This window comes from Mustela nivalis (genome assembly GCF_964662115.1).
Source record: "Mustela nivalis genome assembly, chromosome: 8".
NCBI classification, from domain to species: domain Eukaryota; kingdom Metazoa; phylum Chordata; class Mammalia; order Carnivora; family Mustelidae; genus Mustela; species Mustela nivalis.
The window spans coordinates 31,632,022-31,651,923 of record NC_139027.1 but is presented as its reverse complement, the minus strand read 5'-3'; the positions used below and the strand labels follow the sequence as shown (position 1 = coordinate 31,651,923).

The window sequence follows — 19,902 nt, the reverse complement described above, 5'->3', positions numbered from 1 at the left end:
CTGTTTACATAGTATAATGTGATTTAGATACCCTTTTCCTGGATTCTAGGCATGGAATATTTGTAAAGATTATAAAAATTTAATAGGAATACCCCATTATCTCTAAGCTCACTTTTTTGCATCTGTAAGCCAGAATATAAAAAAGAATGCTTACGGTTATTGTAATAGCTCTTCTCAAGCTTTCTTGTTCATTGCATTAGAAAGATAGAAATAATATTTTGAAAACCCCTATCAAATCTGGAAACACTGATAGTAACCGTGATGAGGTAGAGGATAAAGTATGAAGTGAAACATAATGGAGGCCAGTGAACTCATTTGGGAGATGTCTGCTTCAGCTCTTCATTCCGCAAATTATTTTAGACAATGCAATGTCATGCTTCATTTCATCTTTTGAGAAAGATGCAAATGAGCAAAGAACAAATTTACAAAAGCAATTTTTTTCTAGAAAACATTTCAAGGGTTAGCATCCATTCAGCCCTACTTCCCATACCACATCCATATCACGGAACAGTATGTTCCTCTTGATGACTCCAGATCAGCAAGAAAAGTTCCTGTATATTCCATATGGGAAAGCAGGAAAGTATATTAACAATTTGAGAAAGGTTTTTCCCTCCTATATGATTAGATTTTTATAAGTCAAACACTTAAGAGTTTAAATTTTAGTTTTCCAACAAATTTACCTTCCTTTTTTTTTTCTTTTTTAAGATTTTATTTATTTATTTGAGAGAGAGTACAAGTGGGCGGAGGGACAGAGGGAGAGGGAAAAGCAGGCTCCCTGCTGAGCAAGGAGCCCAAAGACAAAGGGCTCATGATCCCAGGTATGGGAATTCCAGGGTACCCTGGGATCCTGACCTGAGCTACAGGCAGGTGCTTAACCGACTGAACCACCCAGGCACCCTTTTTGAAATACTCCACTGGCTGGTTAGTCAAGGTGCCAATTAGAGAAGGTATTTTTGTAAAAAAGTTAAAATATTCCATAATCTAACAGATATTTAGCTGTATGTTAGATGAATATATTAAGATGAGTCACAGATGTGAACAGGTTAGTCATTTTTATTTATATCATGATCTTCTTTACTGCACAGTAAAACTGAGTGTATCATCAAGTTCTTTTCTCTGTAGGGTTCCTTTAGCCAGCAGAGCTTACATCAAGACTGCAGGCCTCAGGTCTACCATAGCATGGGCAATGGCCTCTCTTGCTGAAATTAAGGTAAGGAAAATGTTTGCATTCTTAATAACAGCAAGCTCCTTTGCATAATCCGCTGATTGGTGAACATCTTGGTTGCTTGCTTTCTTGTCCTTTCTTTTTTTCTCTTTTTTTCTCTCCTTTTCTTTCTCTTTCTGTTGCCCTTACATTTATGAACTGCTACAGCGATATGTTTTTATATATTGCTGAACTTCTGAGAGTATTTTGACTATAAAAAAGCTGAGTCCAAAGATAGTTACATTTTTATTATTTCAAATCTTTTATGTCACAATCACATGGCCGGTAAAACCTCTACTTAAATTTTAAGTTTTTTCTGTGACTAAGATCTGAATCAATTTTTGTAAGTATTCGGTGGATAGAAGAAAATGATTTTTTTTTTAGTCAAGGAATGTCTGCCATATTACTGTTTTACTATTTGCACAATTCTGAAAAAGGCATTTCAAAATTTCATTAGGTTACTATATTTATATTTTTAAGTTTTTGCACTTCTACTAGCTGTTGCCTTAGCTACTGTCTAATTTGCTATATGCACATTTATAACTTTTACTGTTTCATCAGGAATCATGACTTTTTATTGGAACATAAAGTTCTCTTTATCTTGATTAGTGAGTTTAAACTTAAATTTCATGTCTTACATTTGTATTCCTTTCTTTTTCTTGGTATTTGCTGTATTTCTTTGCCACTGCTTTATTTTCAACTTTGCATTCAGTTTGTTTTTTCACAACACAACTCTGTTTTTTGTGTTTTTTTAATTTAATTTTTTCAGTGCTCCAGGATTAACTGTTTATGCACCACACCCAGTGCTCCATGCAATACGTGCCCTCCTTAATTTCCACCACCAGGCTCTCCGAACCCCTCACGCCCCTCCCCTCCAGAACTCTGAGTTCGTTCCTCAGAGTCCATAGTCGTTCATGGTTTGTCTCCCCCTTCGATTTCCTCCAACTCACTTCTCCTCTCCAACTCCCAGTGTCCTTATGCTCCACAAGGAAGTGAAACCATATGATAATTGACTTTCTCTGCTTGACTTATTTCACTCAGCATAATCTCCTCCAGTCCCGTCCATGTTGATACAAAAGTTGGGTATTCATCCTTACTGATGAAGGCATAATACTGCATTGTATATATGGACCATATCTTCTTTATCCATTTGTCTGTTGAAGTGCATCTTGGTTCTTTCTATAGTTTGGCGACTATGGCCATTGCTGCTATGAACATGGGGGTACAGATGGCCCTTCTTTTCACTGTATCTGCATCTTTGGGGTAAATACCAGTAGTGCAATTGCAGGGTCATAGGGCATCTCTATTTTTAATTTCTTAAGGAATCTCCACACTGTTTTCCAAAGTGGCTGCATTCCAAGTTGCAGTCCCACCAACAGTGTAAGAGGGTTCTCCTTTCTCCACGTCCTCTCCAACACTTACTGTTTACTGTCTTATTAATTTTGGCCATTCTAACTGGTGTAAGGTGGTATGTCAGTGTGATTTTGATTTGAATCTCCCTGATGGCTAATACTGATGAACATTTTTTTCATGTGTCTGTTAGCCACTTGTATGTGTTCTTTGGAAAAGTGTCTGTTTATGTCTCTGCTCATTTTTTGACGTGATTATCTGTTTTTTGAGTGTTGAGTTGAAGGAGTTCTTTATAGATCTTGGATATAAGCCCTTTGTCCACAGTGTCATTTGAGAATATTGTCTCCCATTCCATGGGTTGCCTCTTTGTTTGGTTGACTGTTTCCTTTGATGTACATAAGCTTTTGATTTTGATAAAGTCCCAAAAGTTCATTTTTACTTTTGTTTCCTTTTCCTTTGGAGACATGTCTTTAAAGAAGTTGCTGTGGCCAATGTTGAAGAGGTTACTGCCTATCTTCTCCTCTAGGATTTTGATAGATTCCTGACTCACGTTAAGGTCTTTTATCCACTTCAAGTTTATCTTTGTGTATGGTGTAAGAGAATGGTCGAGTTTCATTCTTCTATATATAGCTGTCCAATTTTCCCAGCACCATTTATTGAAGAGACTGTCTTTTTTCTACTGTATATTTTTTCCTGCTTTGTCAAATATTATTTGACCATAGCGTTGCAGGTCCATATCTGGGCTCTCCACTCTGTTCCACTGGTCTATGTGTCTATTTTTGTGCCAGTACCATGCTGTCTTGGTGATCACAGCTTTGTAGTAAAGCTTGAAATCAGGCAACGTGATGCCTCCAGTTTTGTTTTTTCTTTTTCAACATTTCCTTAGCAATGTGGGGTCTCTTCTGGTTCCATACAAATTTTGGGATTGTTTGTTCCAGGACTGTGAAAAATGCCGGTGGAATTTTTATGGGGATGACATTGCAAGTATAGATTGCTCTAGGAGTATAGACATTTTAACAATGTTTATTCTTCCAATCCATGAGCATGGAATGCTTTTCCATCTTTTTATGTCTTCTTCAGTTTCTTTCCTGAGTGTTCTGTAGTTCATCTCGTACAGATCCTTTACCTCTTTGGTAGGTTTATTCCCAGGTATCTTATGGCTCTTGGTGCTATAGTAAATGGAATTGATTCTCTAATTTCCCTTTCTGTATTATCATTTTTAGTTTATAAGAAAGCATCTGATTTCTGTGTATTGACTTTGTATCCTGCCACATTACTGAATTGCTGTATGAGTTCTAGTAGTTTGGGGGTGGAGTCTTTTGGGTTTTCCATACAAAGTATCATGTCGTCTACAAAGAGAGAGAGTTTGACTTCTTCTTTGTCAATTTGAATGCCTTTTATTTCTTTTTGTTGTATGATTACTGTTGCTAGGGCTTCTAATACTATGTTGAACAAGACTGGTGAAAGTGGACATCTTTGTCATGTTCCTTATCTCAAAGGGAAGCTGTCACCTTTCCCTGTTGAGAATGATATTCACTGTGGGTTTTTCATAGATAGATTTTATGAAGTTGAGGAATGTTCCCTCTATTCCTTTGAAGCGTTTTAATCAGGAACGGATGCTGTATCTTGTCAAATGCTTTTTCTGCATCAATTGAGAGGACCATGTGGTTCTTCTCTCTTCTCTTACTGATTTGTTCTGTCACATTGATTGATTTGTGAATGTTGAACCATCCTTGCATCCCATGGATGAATCCCACCTGGTCATGGTGGATAATCTTTTTAATGTACTGTTGGATCCTATTAGCTAGGATCTTGTTGAGAATCTTGGCATCCATATTCATTAGGGATATTGGTCTGAAATTCTCCTTTTTGATGGGGTCTTTGCCTGGTTTAGGCTCTGTTTTTATCCACTCTGATAGTCTCAGTCTTCCAGTGAGAGAACGCAGTATTACGACAGACATGCTTGATTATATTCCTCCTATTTTACTCTGTTTATAACGTCTTACACTGTTTCTTAGTTTTATTTTTGCTAATTTGATCAAGTTACTTGATAATCATTTCATTTCTGTCCTTGAGGTTGGAGATATACTTTATTGTTCTGTTCTACTAATAGTTCCTATTTCCCAGCTCTCTTGATTAAACACATAGGACTCTGCTGTTTCTTTAAAACAAGATATGAACTCTTTCCACTGTCAAGACACTGTTTTTAACCACCAGGACCCTCTAAACTGGCCCTCTTCCCTATCATAATATGAGGCCTCTAGAGTGCTTTTCTTCTCTTCTCCTGACTCACCTTACTCCTCCCTACAACGAGACCTTTGAAACATTTTTATACCCTTCAACCCTCAACCCCCAACAACTAGATTGAACTAAATTATTTATCATGTGTCAGAATTTCCCTTGAAATATGCCCCTTACATTTCAAAAGTCCTTATTTAGCACTTACATTAAACAGCCTGTCCTTAATCACTAAGCTCTAACTGTGTTTACACACACACTTTTCTGGATAAATACACAGACATATCACTATGCATAGCACTCCTCCTTGTTGTTCTTCACTTTGTCTTTTCCTGTTGAGGTCTCTGCTCTGGTTCATTTGCTGCTTAGTTAAAACCTTTTCTTAGGTAATTTCCTCAGATGTGGTATCCACATAATACACTGTCTGAAATTCCTACTATCCTCAAATTTGTTTTTTATCCTGGGATACACACCCATCTTGGCTGGATGGAAGAGTCTTGAGTGGCAGTCCCTTTCCTTCAGAGATCGTAGAAGCTCTCCTGTTGCCATTTACTCTCCTGTGTTCTAGATGAATAATACATGCCAGCATGATTTTCCCTTTCCTGTCTAGCTGTCTGTTCTTGCTGGGGGGAGGCTTGTAATACTTTACTCTTTAATCCTCTACAGTTCAGGGGATGAGTTAAATGGGTGATGGGCATGGAGAAGGCCACTTGTTGTGATGAGCACTGTGTGCTATACACAAGGGACGAATCACTAAATTCTACTCCTGAAACCAGTACCACACTATAGGTTAACTAACTTGAATTTAAATAAAATCTTGGAAGAAGAAAAATCCTCTGAAGTTCAGGAGTATTAGCAGGATACACTTACGTGTGTGTTTTCTACTCAGCCCCGAACTTGGTGTATCTGGCTGCTTGAGTTCTAATTCTGGCTCCACCACTAACTGACTGCGAAACTGGGGACAAGATATTCTACATCCCTGTGCCTCCATTTCTTATCAGCAAGATAAAAATAATTATCTCCTGGGGGGGCACCTGGGTGGCTCAGTCAGTTAAGCATCAGACTCTTAATTTTAGTTTGGGTCACATTCTCAGGGTTGTGAGATCGAGCCCTGCATCAGGCTCCACGCTTTGTAATGAGTCTGCTTGAGAGTCTCTCCTTCGCCCTCCCTCCATTCCTCCCCCACCCCCACACACGCACTCACTTGCTCTCTAAAATAAATAAATCTTGAAAAAAAAAAACCTCCTGGGGTCATGTGAGGATTAAGTGAATTAGCATTTATTAAGTGATTAGAACAGTGCGTGGCATGTAGAACGTGTTTAAGTATTAGCTACTGCTATGGCAATGATTATAATAATTATTAGGAATATATAATAATTATAAAAGTTATTTCTCTGTCTCACACACTCTTTCTTTCATTACTTATTTAATTATTATTGCCTCAACTGTTTTGCTTTAGTGACTTTTTTAGCTTAAACTACTTTGTTTTTCTGCTTGTGAAATTATTAACATGTTAAGCTTCCTGGAGCTATCCTCCAAGTTGCTTATCCTTTCTCACATGGTTTCCATCTCTTTATATTTTGGGTCTGCATTTTGAGTTATTCTTGAACATAATCTTCCAAGCTATAGCAAGAGTCACAGAGATATGTTCTACTTTATTCATCAGAATTTTTAGCTTAAAAATCATCATTTTTTAGCTCTGAGGGTTTTGTGTGTGTGCACACTACATTTGAATATCTCTAAAAGCTCTTAGTTCTTTTGTTCGAATACTTATCTGTCTCCTCCAGGAGTTCCGTGTCACTAGATGTATGCTGGGAGTGTTCTGCCTATTTACTCTATAGCTACTTACCGACCCCAGACCTTTGGATGTGCCATTATTTTCTTGTTGGCTCACTGGGACTCAACTATGTTTATTAAAATATTTTAAATGGCCCAAATCCTAAAAATGGCAGAAGGCAAATGGATCTCTGGTGCCACTGAGGTTGTTGGCAGGGTAAGGAGAATCTGTTAGCCATGCTGAAAACTTTTCTAAGTGAAAGCTTTTCTATTCACTGATCTCCCTGCAGATCTGTAGATCTCTGAAGACCAGGTTCTCCCTGGTTCCAGTGATTTTCCCCCTCTGGGTTCCAGGGCTGGTCTCTTAATCTCCCACCAAGCCATAGCTAAGAGGCCCCATACTAGTTCCTTCTTCTGAGACCCAAGTGAAGCCCAAGGCTTTCTTTCTCTTAGCACTAGTTGCCTCTATGTCTGAGCATCACTTGGGCCCAGAGAACTGAATAGCTTGGAGCTGAGAGAAAAGAAGAAAGCTACTTTAAGATTATCATGTTCTCAGAATCCATGATTTTCTTTTTTATTTGATTTTAATCTTTAGTCCAAATTTCTTTTAGTGTAAGGAGAGAGAGTTACGGTTACCAAACTACCAGTGATCTCACCACAGTTTATATAACTATATAACTATATATATATATATATGTATATATATACACATTTATACATATTATATAAATATAAATTTATATAACCACCTTATACAAGTTTGAAATGTTACCTTTATCTTGACATAAACATCCATTTGTCAGAAAAGTAGAAAGTAAATTAAAATATTCAAAGCTAATGTTAGATAAAATTTTTCCTTACTGTGAGTTTGCCTTGCTAGAACCTAGAGTAAGAATGGTTTCTCTAAATGTGATCACCAGCATAGGACGTCTGTTAAAGCACATAAGAAGTAGCACAGCACAGTTGTTTTGGAGGAGTTTAGCAATTGTTACAAGATTTCTTTTCCTTCAGTGCCCGCAAAGCTTGGTCACGCAGCTTCAAAGAATGAAGAGGTAGACCAGATGAAGAGTGGTGGGCAGCAAAGCCAAGTTTATTGAGAATAGAAAGCTTCCAAAGAGGGAGGGACCCGAGAGGTTTGCCAGTTTAGATCTAAGGGGTTTTATGGGCTTGTTGGCAGACTATTTTAATCTGATTCACTCTCCACGTGCCTGTCACCCAGTCTGGTTTTTGTCATCTACCTGATCCCTTGAGCAAGGGTGGAGGACTCCTTCTAGGGTGGTGTAAAATCCTTTTAAGGTAGTGTCTTCTTAGGGCAGGGACTTTCTTCATTATAATGACCCACAGCGTAAAATGATCCCAGTATCCAATCTTGGGTATGTCATGGCCACTAACAGTGAAATCTAAACAGGAGGAGGTTAGATATTTTTCACATTTACCACAAGCTACATATCCGAACAAGGAAAATCAAGTTCTGTAAGTCTTAGTTATTAATATAAGCATACAGGAATACTTGTCTCCTGCCCAGGTACCCAGTTGTCATAGCTAGAGAAGGGCCTAATATTTAAGGTCAGATTACACCATGGACCATGTTGAGGGGAGGAAGAGCACAATGTTTGATACATATTAAGATCTTAATAAAAATTAGTTCTCATACCATTGTTATTTTTAACTGAATTGTCATTTAGGTCCTTATTCTTTTTACTTAACCACCCCTTCATGGGGCATCCATAGGATACTCCCCTTAGAATTTCTACCCAGGACATTATGAAGGACATTATGTTTCTTTCCATTAGGTCCCCTCTGGCTCTGACTGAAACTTGGCTGTCCACTGAGCACTCTGCTTCCTCTGTAAACATATCAAGGGACCATGGGCCTGGAGGTGGTAGGTGTCTTGCTTGCTTCTCATTGCTCCTTCTGCCCAGAACCACTCTGTGCGTTTGAAGCACATGCCGTGAAATTATGCGCATGCAGATGTCTAGCTGTCCTGTCCTTTCTATGGGAGTATAAGCTGCTATTCCTATCATAGTTCTTTATGATCTCAGTGGCAACTCTGTAACCTGACCCTTTAATGTCTCGGTTTCCCTGCCTCTAATGATCTACCCTAGCCATATCCTGGACCCTGTCATACCCAGAGGAGTATACCTTCCAAATATCTCAATTTCAGGAATCCTGCTCTTAGCCTCTTTATCCCTCCTGTTCAATTCCTTTAGCATGCTGCCACACAGCCCCTTAACCCCTGGGACCTCTCGTCATTTGACCTTACTCACCATTGTCCATTACTCACCGCCTGTCCTCACCCCTCCTTCACAGCTTGGAGTCTATGTTCTACCACTATAGTCATTTCCTTGCCCACACTTTTCACTCTCTTGCTTCTTATTTGACTTAAATATTGGAATCCGAAAAGAACTTCAACATGTTCTCCTCACCAAATCTACCAACATCTTGGAGTCCGTGCCCACATACTTTGCGTTATCATCGTTGCAGTAAGTGAATTGTCCTTGTTTCACTCCAGTACTTGCTTCCTGGATTCTATTACCTCATGCCTACTTCAGGACTTTTCTCTCTACTGCACATTCCCAGCAGCATATACCCTTGATTACATATCTTGCAATTTAAGAAAATAACCCTTTCCTGAACCCACGTGCTCCTTCTCTGCTTCTCTTTTAAGAGTTTAAGAAAAACTCTTAAAAATAGTTGTCCCTATTTGGTGTCACTACTTCCTCACTTCCCCTTCTCTCTTGTGCCCACTTCATCAGGCTGACATCATCAGCACGCCGCTGACACTGCTCACCTTGCTTACCTATTAGCACTTTGATCCTGCAATCACTCTCCTTCCTGAAATGTTTTTTTCCAGAGTTTTTTGGAACACCACTCTAGTTCTCCTCCTACATCAGTATGTGCTGCTGTCAGTATGCATTGCTGAATCTTCATCTACCAACGTCTATACTTAGGAGATCACTAGGGTCCAACCCATAGACTTTTCTTTTTTAACTTCTCTCACTTTCTAGATGACTCATCTAGTTCTCATGCTTTAAATATCATTTATGACTAACACTGAGTGTTCCCAACTTTATATCTGCAGCCTGAACCTCTCCCCTGAACTCCAGACCCATATGTTCAACAAATTACTTGATGTCCATACTTGGTCTAAGAGGTATTTCAAAATTAACATGTCCAGAACTACACTCTTGTCTCCTTCGAAGCTTCTCCTTCCCATCTCTTCCCATCTCAGTAACAGAGAACTCTTGCAGTTGCTCAGGTCAAAAACTCTAGTCTAATTTCTGATTATTGTCATTCTTAAACATTCAATGTCCAGTCCATTGGCTCCACCTCAAAATATACGTAGAATCTAACCACTTCTCACCACTTTTACCAATAACACCCTTAATTCAAGTCACCATCCTCTCTTGCCTGCTTCCCCTAACTAGCCTCGCTATTAAGACTCTTACCCTGTCTGGTCCATTCTCAGTAGAGCATCCAGAGTGATCCCTCTGAAGAGTAAATGTCACGTTACTCTTCTGCTCAGCACCCTCCAGTAGTTTCTCATTCTTCAGAACAAAACCAGAATCATTGCAGTACTTACAAGTTGTGACATGATGGTGACTTCCCCAGAATGGGAATAATTCCTTTTTTCTCCACATTTCTGGCTTTCCCAGGCACAGGTAGGATTAGACTTTCCCGGCCCCTTCAAATCATGTGTGTCATGTGACTGACAGGCTTCAGCCAGTTAAATGGCAGTGGACATGATGTGCCTCACTTCTACATGGCACCTTTAAGAGCCAGTACACCATTTGTAATGCTTTTCTTTCCCCTCTGCCACAGTCATGGGCAGCACTCCAGATGGGGACCACTTGACCAGCCTGGCTTCCAGTAGGAAGCAGAAACCCCCGATGCCCTACCGTGGGGGTGTAGCGTGAGGTGTGTGTTGTTTTCAAACTCTAAGGTGCGGGGACTGTTCCCACGTGCAGCATAACCCTGTACTACCTCTCACATGACCACCACCAGGGACCTTCATACATACCCAGCATACATCTGCCTTACGCCTTTAGCCACCTGAAACTCTGAATAAGGTGTAAAAAGCAATCATTGCTCTTGAAATTTATGTTTCTTTTATTATACATATTTATGACAGGCTAAATAATGCCAAATCAATATTTCTGTCTGTAGGCTGGTGCATTTGTTTTCGATCCAATGTGTGGACTTGGAACAATACTTTTGGAAGCTGCTAAAGAATGGCCAGTAAGTTCTAAAGTAGGATAAACCAAGCAATATACTTACTTTAATCATTGTACGTATATTCACTTCCCAATTATTAACAAGTAGATTATCTTTTTAGGAGTATTGGTTTTGATGATATGAGTTGCTATGTCCTGTTGTCAAAATGGATTATGAAGGGTTAATTAAATTGCTTAAAAGACTGATAAATTTAGGAAAATGTGAACAGTTTCTGTGATTAGTCATGACAGACTATGCTAATCCCCAAATTCTTTAGACATTTGTTATTGTAAAATAAGGTTTTTTTACAGTAGTTTTTGTTATTGTAAAATAAGGCTTTTTAAAATAGTTTTTAAAAATTAACAAATACTTGTAATTTTTTACCATTGAATATCATTTTAAAGAAATACTATAAATTTGTTTTAACCTGAATTAACAAATCTATTAAATTATTTTCATTATTTAAGAAGAAGCAAGTCGGTTTTCTGAACTACATAAACTGATAGTTTAACTCATACTTAAAACAGGACTTTCTTTCCTCATAGGATGTGTATTATGTGGGCGCTGATGTCAGTGATTCACAGTTACTAGGTGCATATGATAATCTGAAAGCTGCAGGCCTTCAGGATAAAATTGAGTTACTTAAAGTCTCTGTTACAGGTAAGATATTAAAAATGCAAACTTTTGGGAAAATGAACATATTTAAATATATTTAGAATCATAATATTAAATAAAATTCACTTTCTAATATAAAGGTTGAATATATCTATGGAGTTAATCCTTGATTTATTTCCTATAGTATAATTATAACTTATTTTTTTGAAAGATTCATTATTAGTAACATTTATTCAGTCTCCCTAAACATTTCAGTGAAAGTGCCTTTTTAAGATGTGTTTGTTGTATCTGAACCATTTCTCACATCATAACCAGGGATCACTTAATGTAGGCATAAAATAAGGAGTATAGTGTAATAATAAAACAACTTCAGATTTTTTTTTAAAGATTTTATTAATTTATTTGAGAGAGCACATGTAGCCAGAGCAGCAGGCCGAGGGAAAGGGAGAAGCAGCCTCTCCACTGAGCAGGGAGCCTGATGCAGGGCTCAATCCCATGACCCTGGGTTTGTGACCAGAGCCAAAGGCAGATGCTTAACCAATTAGCCACCTAGTGCCCCAAAACTTCAGACTTCTTCCAGATAAACTGAAATGCTCTAAATTGTCTTACCTTACCCTTGCCTCACACTGGACAGTATTCTTGTTATATAGAAATGAGGTAACCATCCCTGTGTGCTAAACCAGTACTTTCAGTGCTAAAACCAGAACGCGTTGGCAAACCACGACAGTTGGTCACCCTGTGAGGTAGAAGGAAACCTTTTACTGATGGGGGATCAGGAGGGACAAACATGACTAGAAATCAACTCTGCTCAGTCTAGTCAAAATATGCTTCCTTAAGGCCCATAGTATTTAGACCATTTTAGTCAAGCCTCACATTCCTTATTTCTTTCCCTTTCCTCTAGTACATCTTTCTCCCTTAAAAAATAAGCACATTTAATTCCCTGCTACAATGGTATTCTCTTGAAACAGTATAAACAGGTAGTAGATGGTCTCAGTATTAAACCTATAATCCGGAGGAACTAAATGTTATTTTAAAATTTTTTATTGTAATGGAAAAGTAGTAGAGTGTCAGGAAGAAAACATTAGGGTGACTCATGCGTAAAAACATAGTAAAGCAGCCCCCAAAGAAGAAGTTGCATTGTTGATTAAGATCTCATGTTGTTTGCTGCCAACAACTACTTTTTCAACCTGTCAAGGTTGGTTTTTTTTTCCTTTTTAAATTTTATTTATTTATTTATTTAATTTATTTTTGTGAGAAAGAGGGAGGGAGAAGAGAATGTGAGCCTGTGCTCACAAGCAGGGACGATGGGTGCACAGAGGGGCAGAGGGGGAAGCAGGCTCCCCACTGAGCAGAGAGCCCGATGTGGGACGCGATCCCAGGACCCTGAGATCATGACCTGAGCCGAAGGCAGATGCTTAATCCACTGACCACCCAGGCGCTCCTCTGTCAAGGTTTTTATGGGACTCTGTGTGTAAGACACAGGTTTTTAGAGGAAAACGACGGATGAGGAGGCTGAAATCAGCTTTCGTGAACTCTAATTTCTTTCAGAAAGCTGTTTTGGGGGGACCTTCAAGAAGACTGGGATGGCTTCCTCAGCTATTGCAGAGCAGTGATTTTTCCAGTACTTTGCAATCTCCAGAGGGCCTCAGAGGCGTCAGGAAGGAAGTACCCAGCTGTCTGTCTGACCTCTGCCATGCTTCCAACTCCGTTTTTATTTACTTTCGTGTGGGGGGCATTTTCCATAAGATTTCACTTTAAAACCAAGCAAAGGATTTCAGTTACTGTTTTTAAGTGTTGAAAACAAAAGGTTCTCTAGGGCACCAATGGGCAAATAAAGGATCATTCTAAGTGCCATGTTAATAATGGACGAGAGCAGGGAGGATGGAAACCGGAAACACAGAAGCTAGTTAAGGTTCTTGCGATGATCCAGTAAGGAGTGAGGTGGCTCGGGCCCAAGTGCTATTCATGGAGATGTTGAGGAGAGATCAGATACTTAATTTTAGAAGGTAGAGTGAGCAGGATTTATTGTTGGATTGAATGTGGCCTCGTGTGAAAAGGAGCAAGCATGACCCAGCTGCCTGACTTGAGGAGCTGGAGGGTGGGGTGGCCATTCACTGGGTTGGGAAAATTGTAGGGGTACAAGTTGGAGTTCTGGATCATTAGGCATCAAGTGGAGAGGATGGCACGGTTAGTAGCCCCGTACCCAGATCTGGAGTGTGAGGGGAGAGGTGAGGCATCATCAGTACGGGTAACATCTAAATCCAGGAGATCACCTAGGGAATAAGCATAGAGAAGGGAAAGAGGCCTCAGGATGAAGAGAGCAGTTGAGAAGTTGTGCTTACCCCAGGCCAGCATCAGCTGGCGGGGCACGTTTCCCTAAACCATTGTTGAGGCCAGATAGTATCATTGTACTGCAGAGAACTATAAATTTGATACATTTTTCAAACTTAGTTTTCCTTAATTACTAGTGAGATGAGACATTTTTCACACTATGTCATTTGTAGATTATTCTTTTGTGAATTGTTCTCGGAGTAACTTTCTGGAAGAAAGAATGAGCCATCTATTTTAAATTGTTTCAACATCCTAACCTTTTAACATTAAATTTCAGATGAAGAAACCATATTTATTCTAGTGTATAGAGGAGCCAGTATTAACTGTTATTTAATAATTAGCCCTTCCTGGGTGCCTGGGTGGCTCAGTCATTAAGCATCTGCCTTCAGCTCGGGTCATGATCCCAGGGTCCTGGGATCGAGCCCCGCATCAGGTTCCCTACTTGGCTGGAAGCTTGCCTCTCCTTCTCCCACATCCCTCTGCTTGTGTTCCTTCTCTCACTGTGTGTTTCTCTCCCTCTGTCAAATAAATAAACAAAATCTTTAATTTAAAAAATAATAATAATAATAATTAGCCCTTTACTACATATCTTTACTTTAGAGGTGGACATTGTAGAGCCTAGTGTTTATTTTCTTCACTAATTTGGTTTTGCCTTTAAAAGCTTTAATCATAAACACAATTTAGAATGCTGAGACCCAAGAATTGTTCTTTGTTAGACATTGACAGATGTGGGGATCTCACATCTTTTTTACCATAGTAAGTAAGAGGACCCAGGGACTTCAGAGTCCAACAGACCGAGTATAAATCCTTGCTTCACCATTGTTTCTCCAGTGTGTGGCCCTCAGCAAAAGCATAGACCTCTGTATTTTGTCATCTACAGTATGAGAATAATCCCTACTTCCTAGAGCCCGTGGTGGGGATTTATCCCATAAGCACATTGAGTACTTTGCCTAACACACAGCACGAATAAAGACCTCAGGGGCGCCTGGGTGGCTCAGTGGGTTAAACCTCTGCCTTCAGCTCAGGTCTTGATGTGGGATTGAGTCCCGCATCCGGCTCTCTGCTCGACGGAGAGCCTGCTTCCTCCTCTCTTTCTCTCTCTGCCTGCCTCTCTGCCTGCTTGTGATCTCTCTCTATCAAATAAATAAATCAAATCTTAAAAAAAAAAAAACCTATTTAAGACCTCAGTCAATGTGGGTATGTCTAGGAAGTTAGTAATAACTCCCATTGTGATTTGTTTCTGCAGAATCACTCTCTTAGTTCTCTTTGTGTGCGTTAATGACTAGATTATTTTTCTACTTTTTTAGTAATGTTTACTTTGTGACTTTCTACTGGTATAAAAGAAGATGATCCTTTAATATGCAGAACTTGCTTGTGTTTATTCCTAAGTTTTAATTACCATGAAAGTTTGGAACCAGATGAATATTATGTTACAGGCTATCTTAGGAACTAATTAGTCATTGGTTAGGCTTTGTTTTTTGTTAATCTACAGATATATTTACATTCCTAGGATAAGAATGAGAGCTGTAATAGATACAGATTTGAGCAAAAGAACCACATGTATAAGTTAATTAAGACCACAAAATTGTCAACAGGAGAAAAAAGGAACGTTTTCCCTTCCAATTAGACATTACTTCAGTGAGATTTTATAACAAGCTTATTGCTAACAACTGTGCTTTGTTCTCAGGTGTCATTCCTTTCAACCCTTGTAGGAGTAAAGCCTGCTTTTTACAATACACCCAGAAGCTGCCCATAATGTGGTGGCTGCCCTTGATGGCCTGGGCCCTGGTGTTCTAGCCATGTGTTTTGTGGCCCATGTCATGTGATGCAAAGCTCATGAAGCTGCCAGGCCGCCCATTTGGGGAATCAGAAGGAAATGTGGGAAGTGATGGGTTAGGTGTACATAGAGTATGTGGAAGTAGGGAATCAGAAGCTTCCCACAAAGAGTTGAGTGTTTTTTGGTGTAATGGCTTTACAGTTTGTTATATGGTATCAGTCCTTTTTTAATATTCGATAACACTTATATTCTATAACAAACTCAGCAGTAATAAGTTTTTTAAAGCACATGTTTAATGAGAAAGTTAATAAAGAGTTTCCATTTCTCAAGTAAGCTGGTGAATACATTACTTAAGTAAAATGTCTGTTGACATTTATCATCCACTGTGTGGGCCAAGGTGATATCACTGATCAAATGAAACAGATGTATTTATAGAAGCATCTAGCATTTACTCTAAAACATAGTAATTATTTTAAGGAGATTGAGCCCCAAAACAGCCACTTATCAAAAACAGCTAGAGACGAATGCATTAACCATCATTCTGTGAAGCATGACTTTTCATTTAGATCAAATGACTATTCTAAATTAATTTTGCTCACTTTCAATTCCAAGTTTTCTTATACATGCAAACCAAATGAAGCTATAGCCATTAATTTGTTGGTTCCATTTGAAGACCTTTGCAGACGGTTAGGTGTTGCCAGTTTTGTATCACTGTTATCAGATGTATTCAAAAAGAAAATCCATTAAATCTGTTCCAGTGGTGGTTTAGCTTTTCTTTTTCCCGGTTCTTGGAAATGCAGGAGATTTTTTCTGTCAAAGATAACATCTTTTATAATTGTGAGTGCTACTCAGCTCAGAATTGCATATGTGTCTGTTTATGCAGTATTTAGTGGTAATTAGTATTCTAACGAAATCTATGAAGCAGAAATGTACTTGAAATCTGGCGTGGTATCCACATAATTCATAATTATCTTCAAACAAGCTCTGATGTTCTATAAATGAAATAGAAACTTAAGTTACCAAAATAATAAACTTTTGAAAAACATTTTTTAAATACACATGGGATAACTGACTTGCAAACTATTTGTGATGAAGGTGGTTGCAAAAACAAACAAACTTCATAACAGAACACAGTTTATTTCCCTGCCCATCATCAGTTAGGTTTAAAAATATTTAAGCCTTCAAAGAATGGCTTTTTGGATCAAAGTACTCTATAATTGTATTATAAAAGTTTTTTTAAATAAACCAATAGGCTCATGGTGGTTGCATTTTTCAAAAAATCTGTTGGAAATCTGTAATCAAAGAATTTAACAAATATAATGCCCCAAAACTTAAGTTTCTGCAATTTTTGATGATTGCAGTTATGAAAAACAAAACAAGAGGACATTAAAATCCCTAAAAACACCAAGGAAGAAATGAACAAACTAAAACTGAGAGCTTAATAATGAACAAGATTTAATTCTGAAGTTCTATAAATACTCCTTGGATATCTTATACGAAGAAGCTTCTAATGGCTTTCTTTAATTGGATAAATGTATATTCTAGAATGGAATGGAATCAAATTGAGAAGGCTTAGATTCTGCAGGCTCTACACTTGGTAAGCGAATTAAAAGAACAGTAGAGACAATTTGAGTTTTGTGTCATGAAAATGTTTGTCAAAGACACTATAAATGAAGACATTGAACTGCAGGGCTGAAATATTTAGACTTTTCCTATGTAAGAAATAAAATTGAGAGTATCCTCCAGTTAGCAGAATTTGCTCTGAGCTCAACTGTTACTTTAGAACCTGTAAAGAAAGGCTCTCTACTTATTTTCCCAAATAAAAATATTAGAGTCTACAAAGAAGTCTCTTAGCCATTAAAGTGAAACTTTGAAGAATATTACAGGCAATTCTATGAAAAAAATTTGAAGTTCCTATTAAAAAAGTATTACATTCTTCAGAAAAATATCCATTAATGACATGGGATTAGAGACGAATACATCTAAGAAACCAATCAGTATAAGAATACAGATCACAAAAAATCATTTTACTTGTTAATTTTAAGCTTGTGGGGGTTTTTTTATTTCAATGTGCCCAGATAATTTTTTTCGGTCCACTATAATAATAAACAATTTGTCAGCCAATAAATATTTCAAGAAGTATGTATTCTTATTTCTAATCATCTTGTTCTTGAAAATGTTCCTCTTTGGACTGTAAGTTAAAAGGTCACCAGTTCCAGATGCCAAACTACATTTTGCATATTTAAGACTAATTATGAGCTTCTGGATTAAGACAACAAACTGAAACTTTATGGAAGGATTTGTATTCTCCTGCACTTATTGAAATAAGAAAACGAATAATAAAAATAGAAGGAAAAAAATCAGCAGCAGCAACCAAAGGGCATAATCTAGATGCAATAAACTTCAAAATCTGGCCACAATGGAAAGAAACAGGAAGTTATTGAGCAGTACTGTCAGTAGAATAGTGGCTATTTACAAGGTAAATAACAAGTGCAACCCCAAAAATATACCCATCCAAGATGTCATTTTAGTACAAAGACATTTCAGATATAAAAAATGTCAAGTGGGCCACCTAGGTGGCTAAGCCAGTTTAGAGCCTGACTCTTGGTTTCATCTCAGGTCATGATCTCAGAAGGGTGACACTGAGCCCTGTGTGGGGTACCCCACTCAGCACAGAGTCTGCTTGAGATTCTCTACCTAATCATGCCCCATCCCCGCCGCCTCCTGCTCCCCTCCCCCATCCTGGCTCACAAAATGCTCTTCCACTCTCTCACTAAAAATAAATAAAATATTTAAAAAAATAAAAAAGTTCAGGCAACATTTCACTAATAAACCCTGCAGGGGAAAATTTTAATAAAATCCAAACATCTAAAAGATAAATCAACTGAAAAATGAAGAAGGCCAAGACAAAGTGATTGGTCATGAGGACTGAATCAACTTAAATATATAGGTGATTTTAAACAGCTATGAGAATTACAGACACAGAACAATAAGAATGTTATAAATCCGGAAAGAATTTATAAAGAATGTTCAAACAGGAGGAAGTATGATGAAAGAACATAGGAAGGGTGTGTCCAGTTTTGTAGAAGATCTCAATTTATTTCATCATTTGTCTAAATATAAGCACAAAAACGTATCTCAAAGACTCTTAAAACCTATTGGAAGAAAACACATTACGGCCATAAACCTGAGTTTTAAAGCAGTTCTTACCCATTTTTCTTCTGGAAGGAGGGAGAATGGTTCTTTTTGTTCAAGACACACCAGTATGTTAATTTTTTTTTCATGTTCTTGAATCATCCTGCAGAGTTGTAAAGGGGATGATTTTTACATACTTGTTTTGAGCTATGTTTCTATTTCAGAATTTTATCTCCTTAGTTACAGGCAAACTCCTTGTTCTCAGGCAGTTCAAAGCATTTAATAACTTAACAGATTCTACTGTGTTGAAAATCAGGGGTCAGGTGCTCCTGCTTTCAGGAGTTTCCTCACCAGAAACCCTGGAGGTGGGGACAACAGTCTGTGTTTCACCAGCCGTTCAGATTCTGATACACACTAAATAGTAGGTTTGGGATAAAGGGGGCGAGGATTTGCATTTGTAGTTCCCAGGAGATACTGCTGCTGCTGTAGCTCCCGATGACGCTGCCTGGGAGAACTATGGCTCTGAGAACCACTGCAGGAGGAAAGGAGTAGGAAAGAGGCCCATCTGGAAGCAGTTGCCCTACGTGGCCTTTGAGGAGCCAGGGAAGGACATGCTGTGTTGTGCAGAGCTGCTTTGAAGGATTCCAGCCCACTGATCTCCACCTAGCTGTCATCCGCCTGTACACACAGAGAGGACGTTGTTCATGATAACTACAAGACCTAACCATTACTGAGTGCTCACTCCGTGCCAGGCACCATTCCAGATGCTTTCCATAAACGACCTCACTTGTCAACTTAAGAGTACCCACTTTACAGATGAGGAAACTGACACAGTAATTTCCCAAAGTCCCCTAGCTACTTAGAGACAGAGCCAAATGCCAGGGCCCGCCTGCCTTCTCACACATACCCACAAAAGCTCATGTTAGGTTCTATGGGAAGAGAACGTTGCTTAGTTCTAGAACTTAGTTCTCTAGAACTTATTCTGTGAAGTTTGTTCCTTCAACTTCTAAAATTATTTAAAGCAGTTCAGCAAATTATATAATTCAGAGTAGGAAAGTTGCAAATAAAAATAGAGACTGACAAGAAAAAAAAATGTTAACCAAACCTGAGCAAATTGGACAGCTAGTGTGTGTGTGTGTGTGTGTGTGTGTGTGTGAATGCAAAAGAAAGATGTGGGCTCAAACTCAACAGTAAACTACTCCATGGTTTCTCATGTATAAAACATCTGATAGCCACGATTGCCTTCACTGTACATTGCCTT

The 19,902-nt window shown here is 38.5% G+C and overlaps 1 protein-coding gene across 2 annotated transcripts in view; it reads left to right on the top strand.

Annotated features, from left to right (window-relative positions):
- The window catches only part of THUMPD2 (THUMP domain 2 tRNA and snRNA guanosine methyltransferase), a 40,123-nt gene that overhangs the window by 14,915 nt on the left and 5,306 nt on the right, over nt 1-19,902 (top strand). Inside the window, exons 6-8 of one of the 2 annotated variants that reach the window (XM_082743275.1) lie at nt 1,123-1,210; nt 10,736-10,807; nt 11,329-11,443. In XM_082743275.1, the coding sequence (XP_082599401.1) occupies nt 1,123-1,210; nt 10,736-10,807; nt 11,329-11,443 (275 nt within the window). Of the gene's footprint in view, nt 1-1,107; nt 1,211-10,735; nt 10,808-11,328; nt 11,444-19,902 lie in introns of both variants that reach the window. The other variant, XM_082743274.1, reaches the window with a different exon arrangement.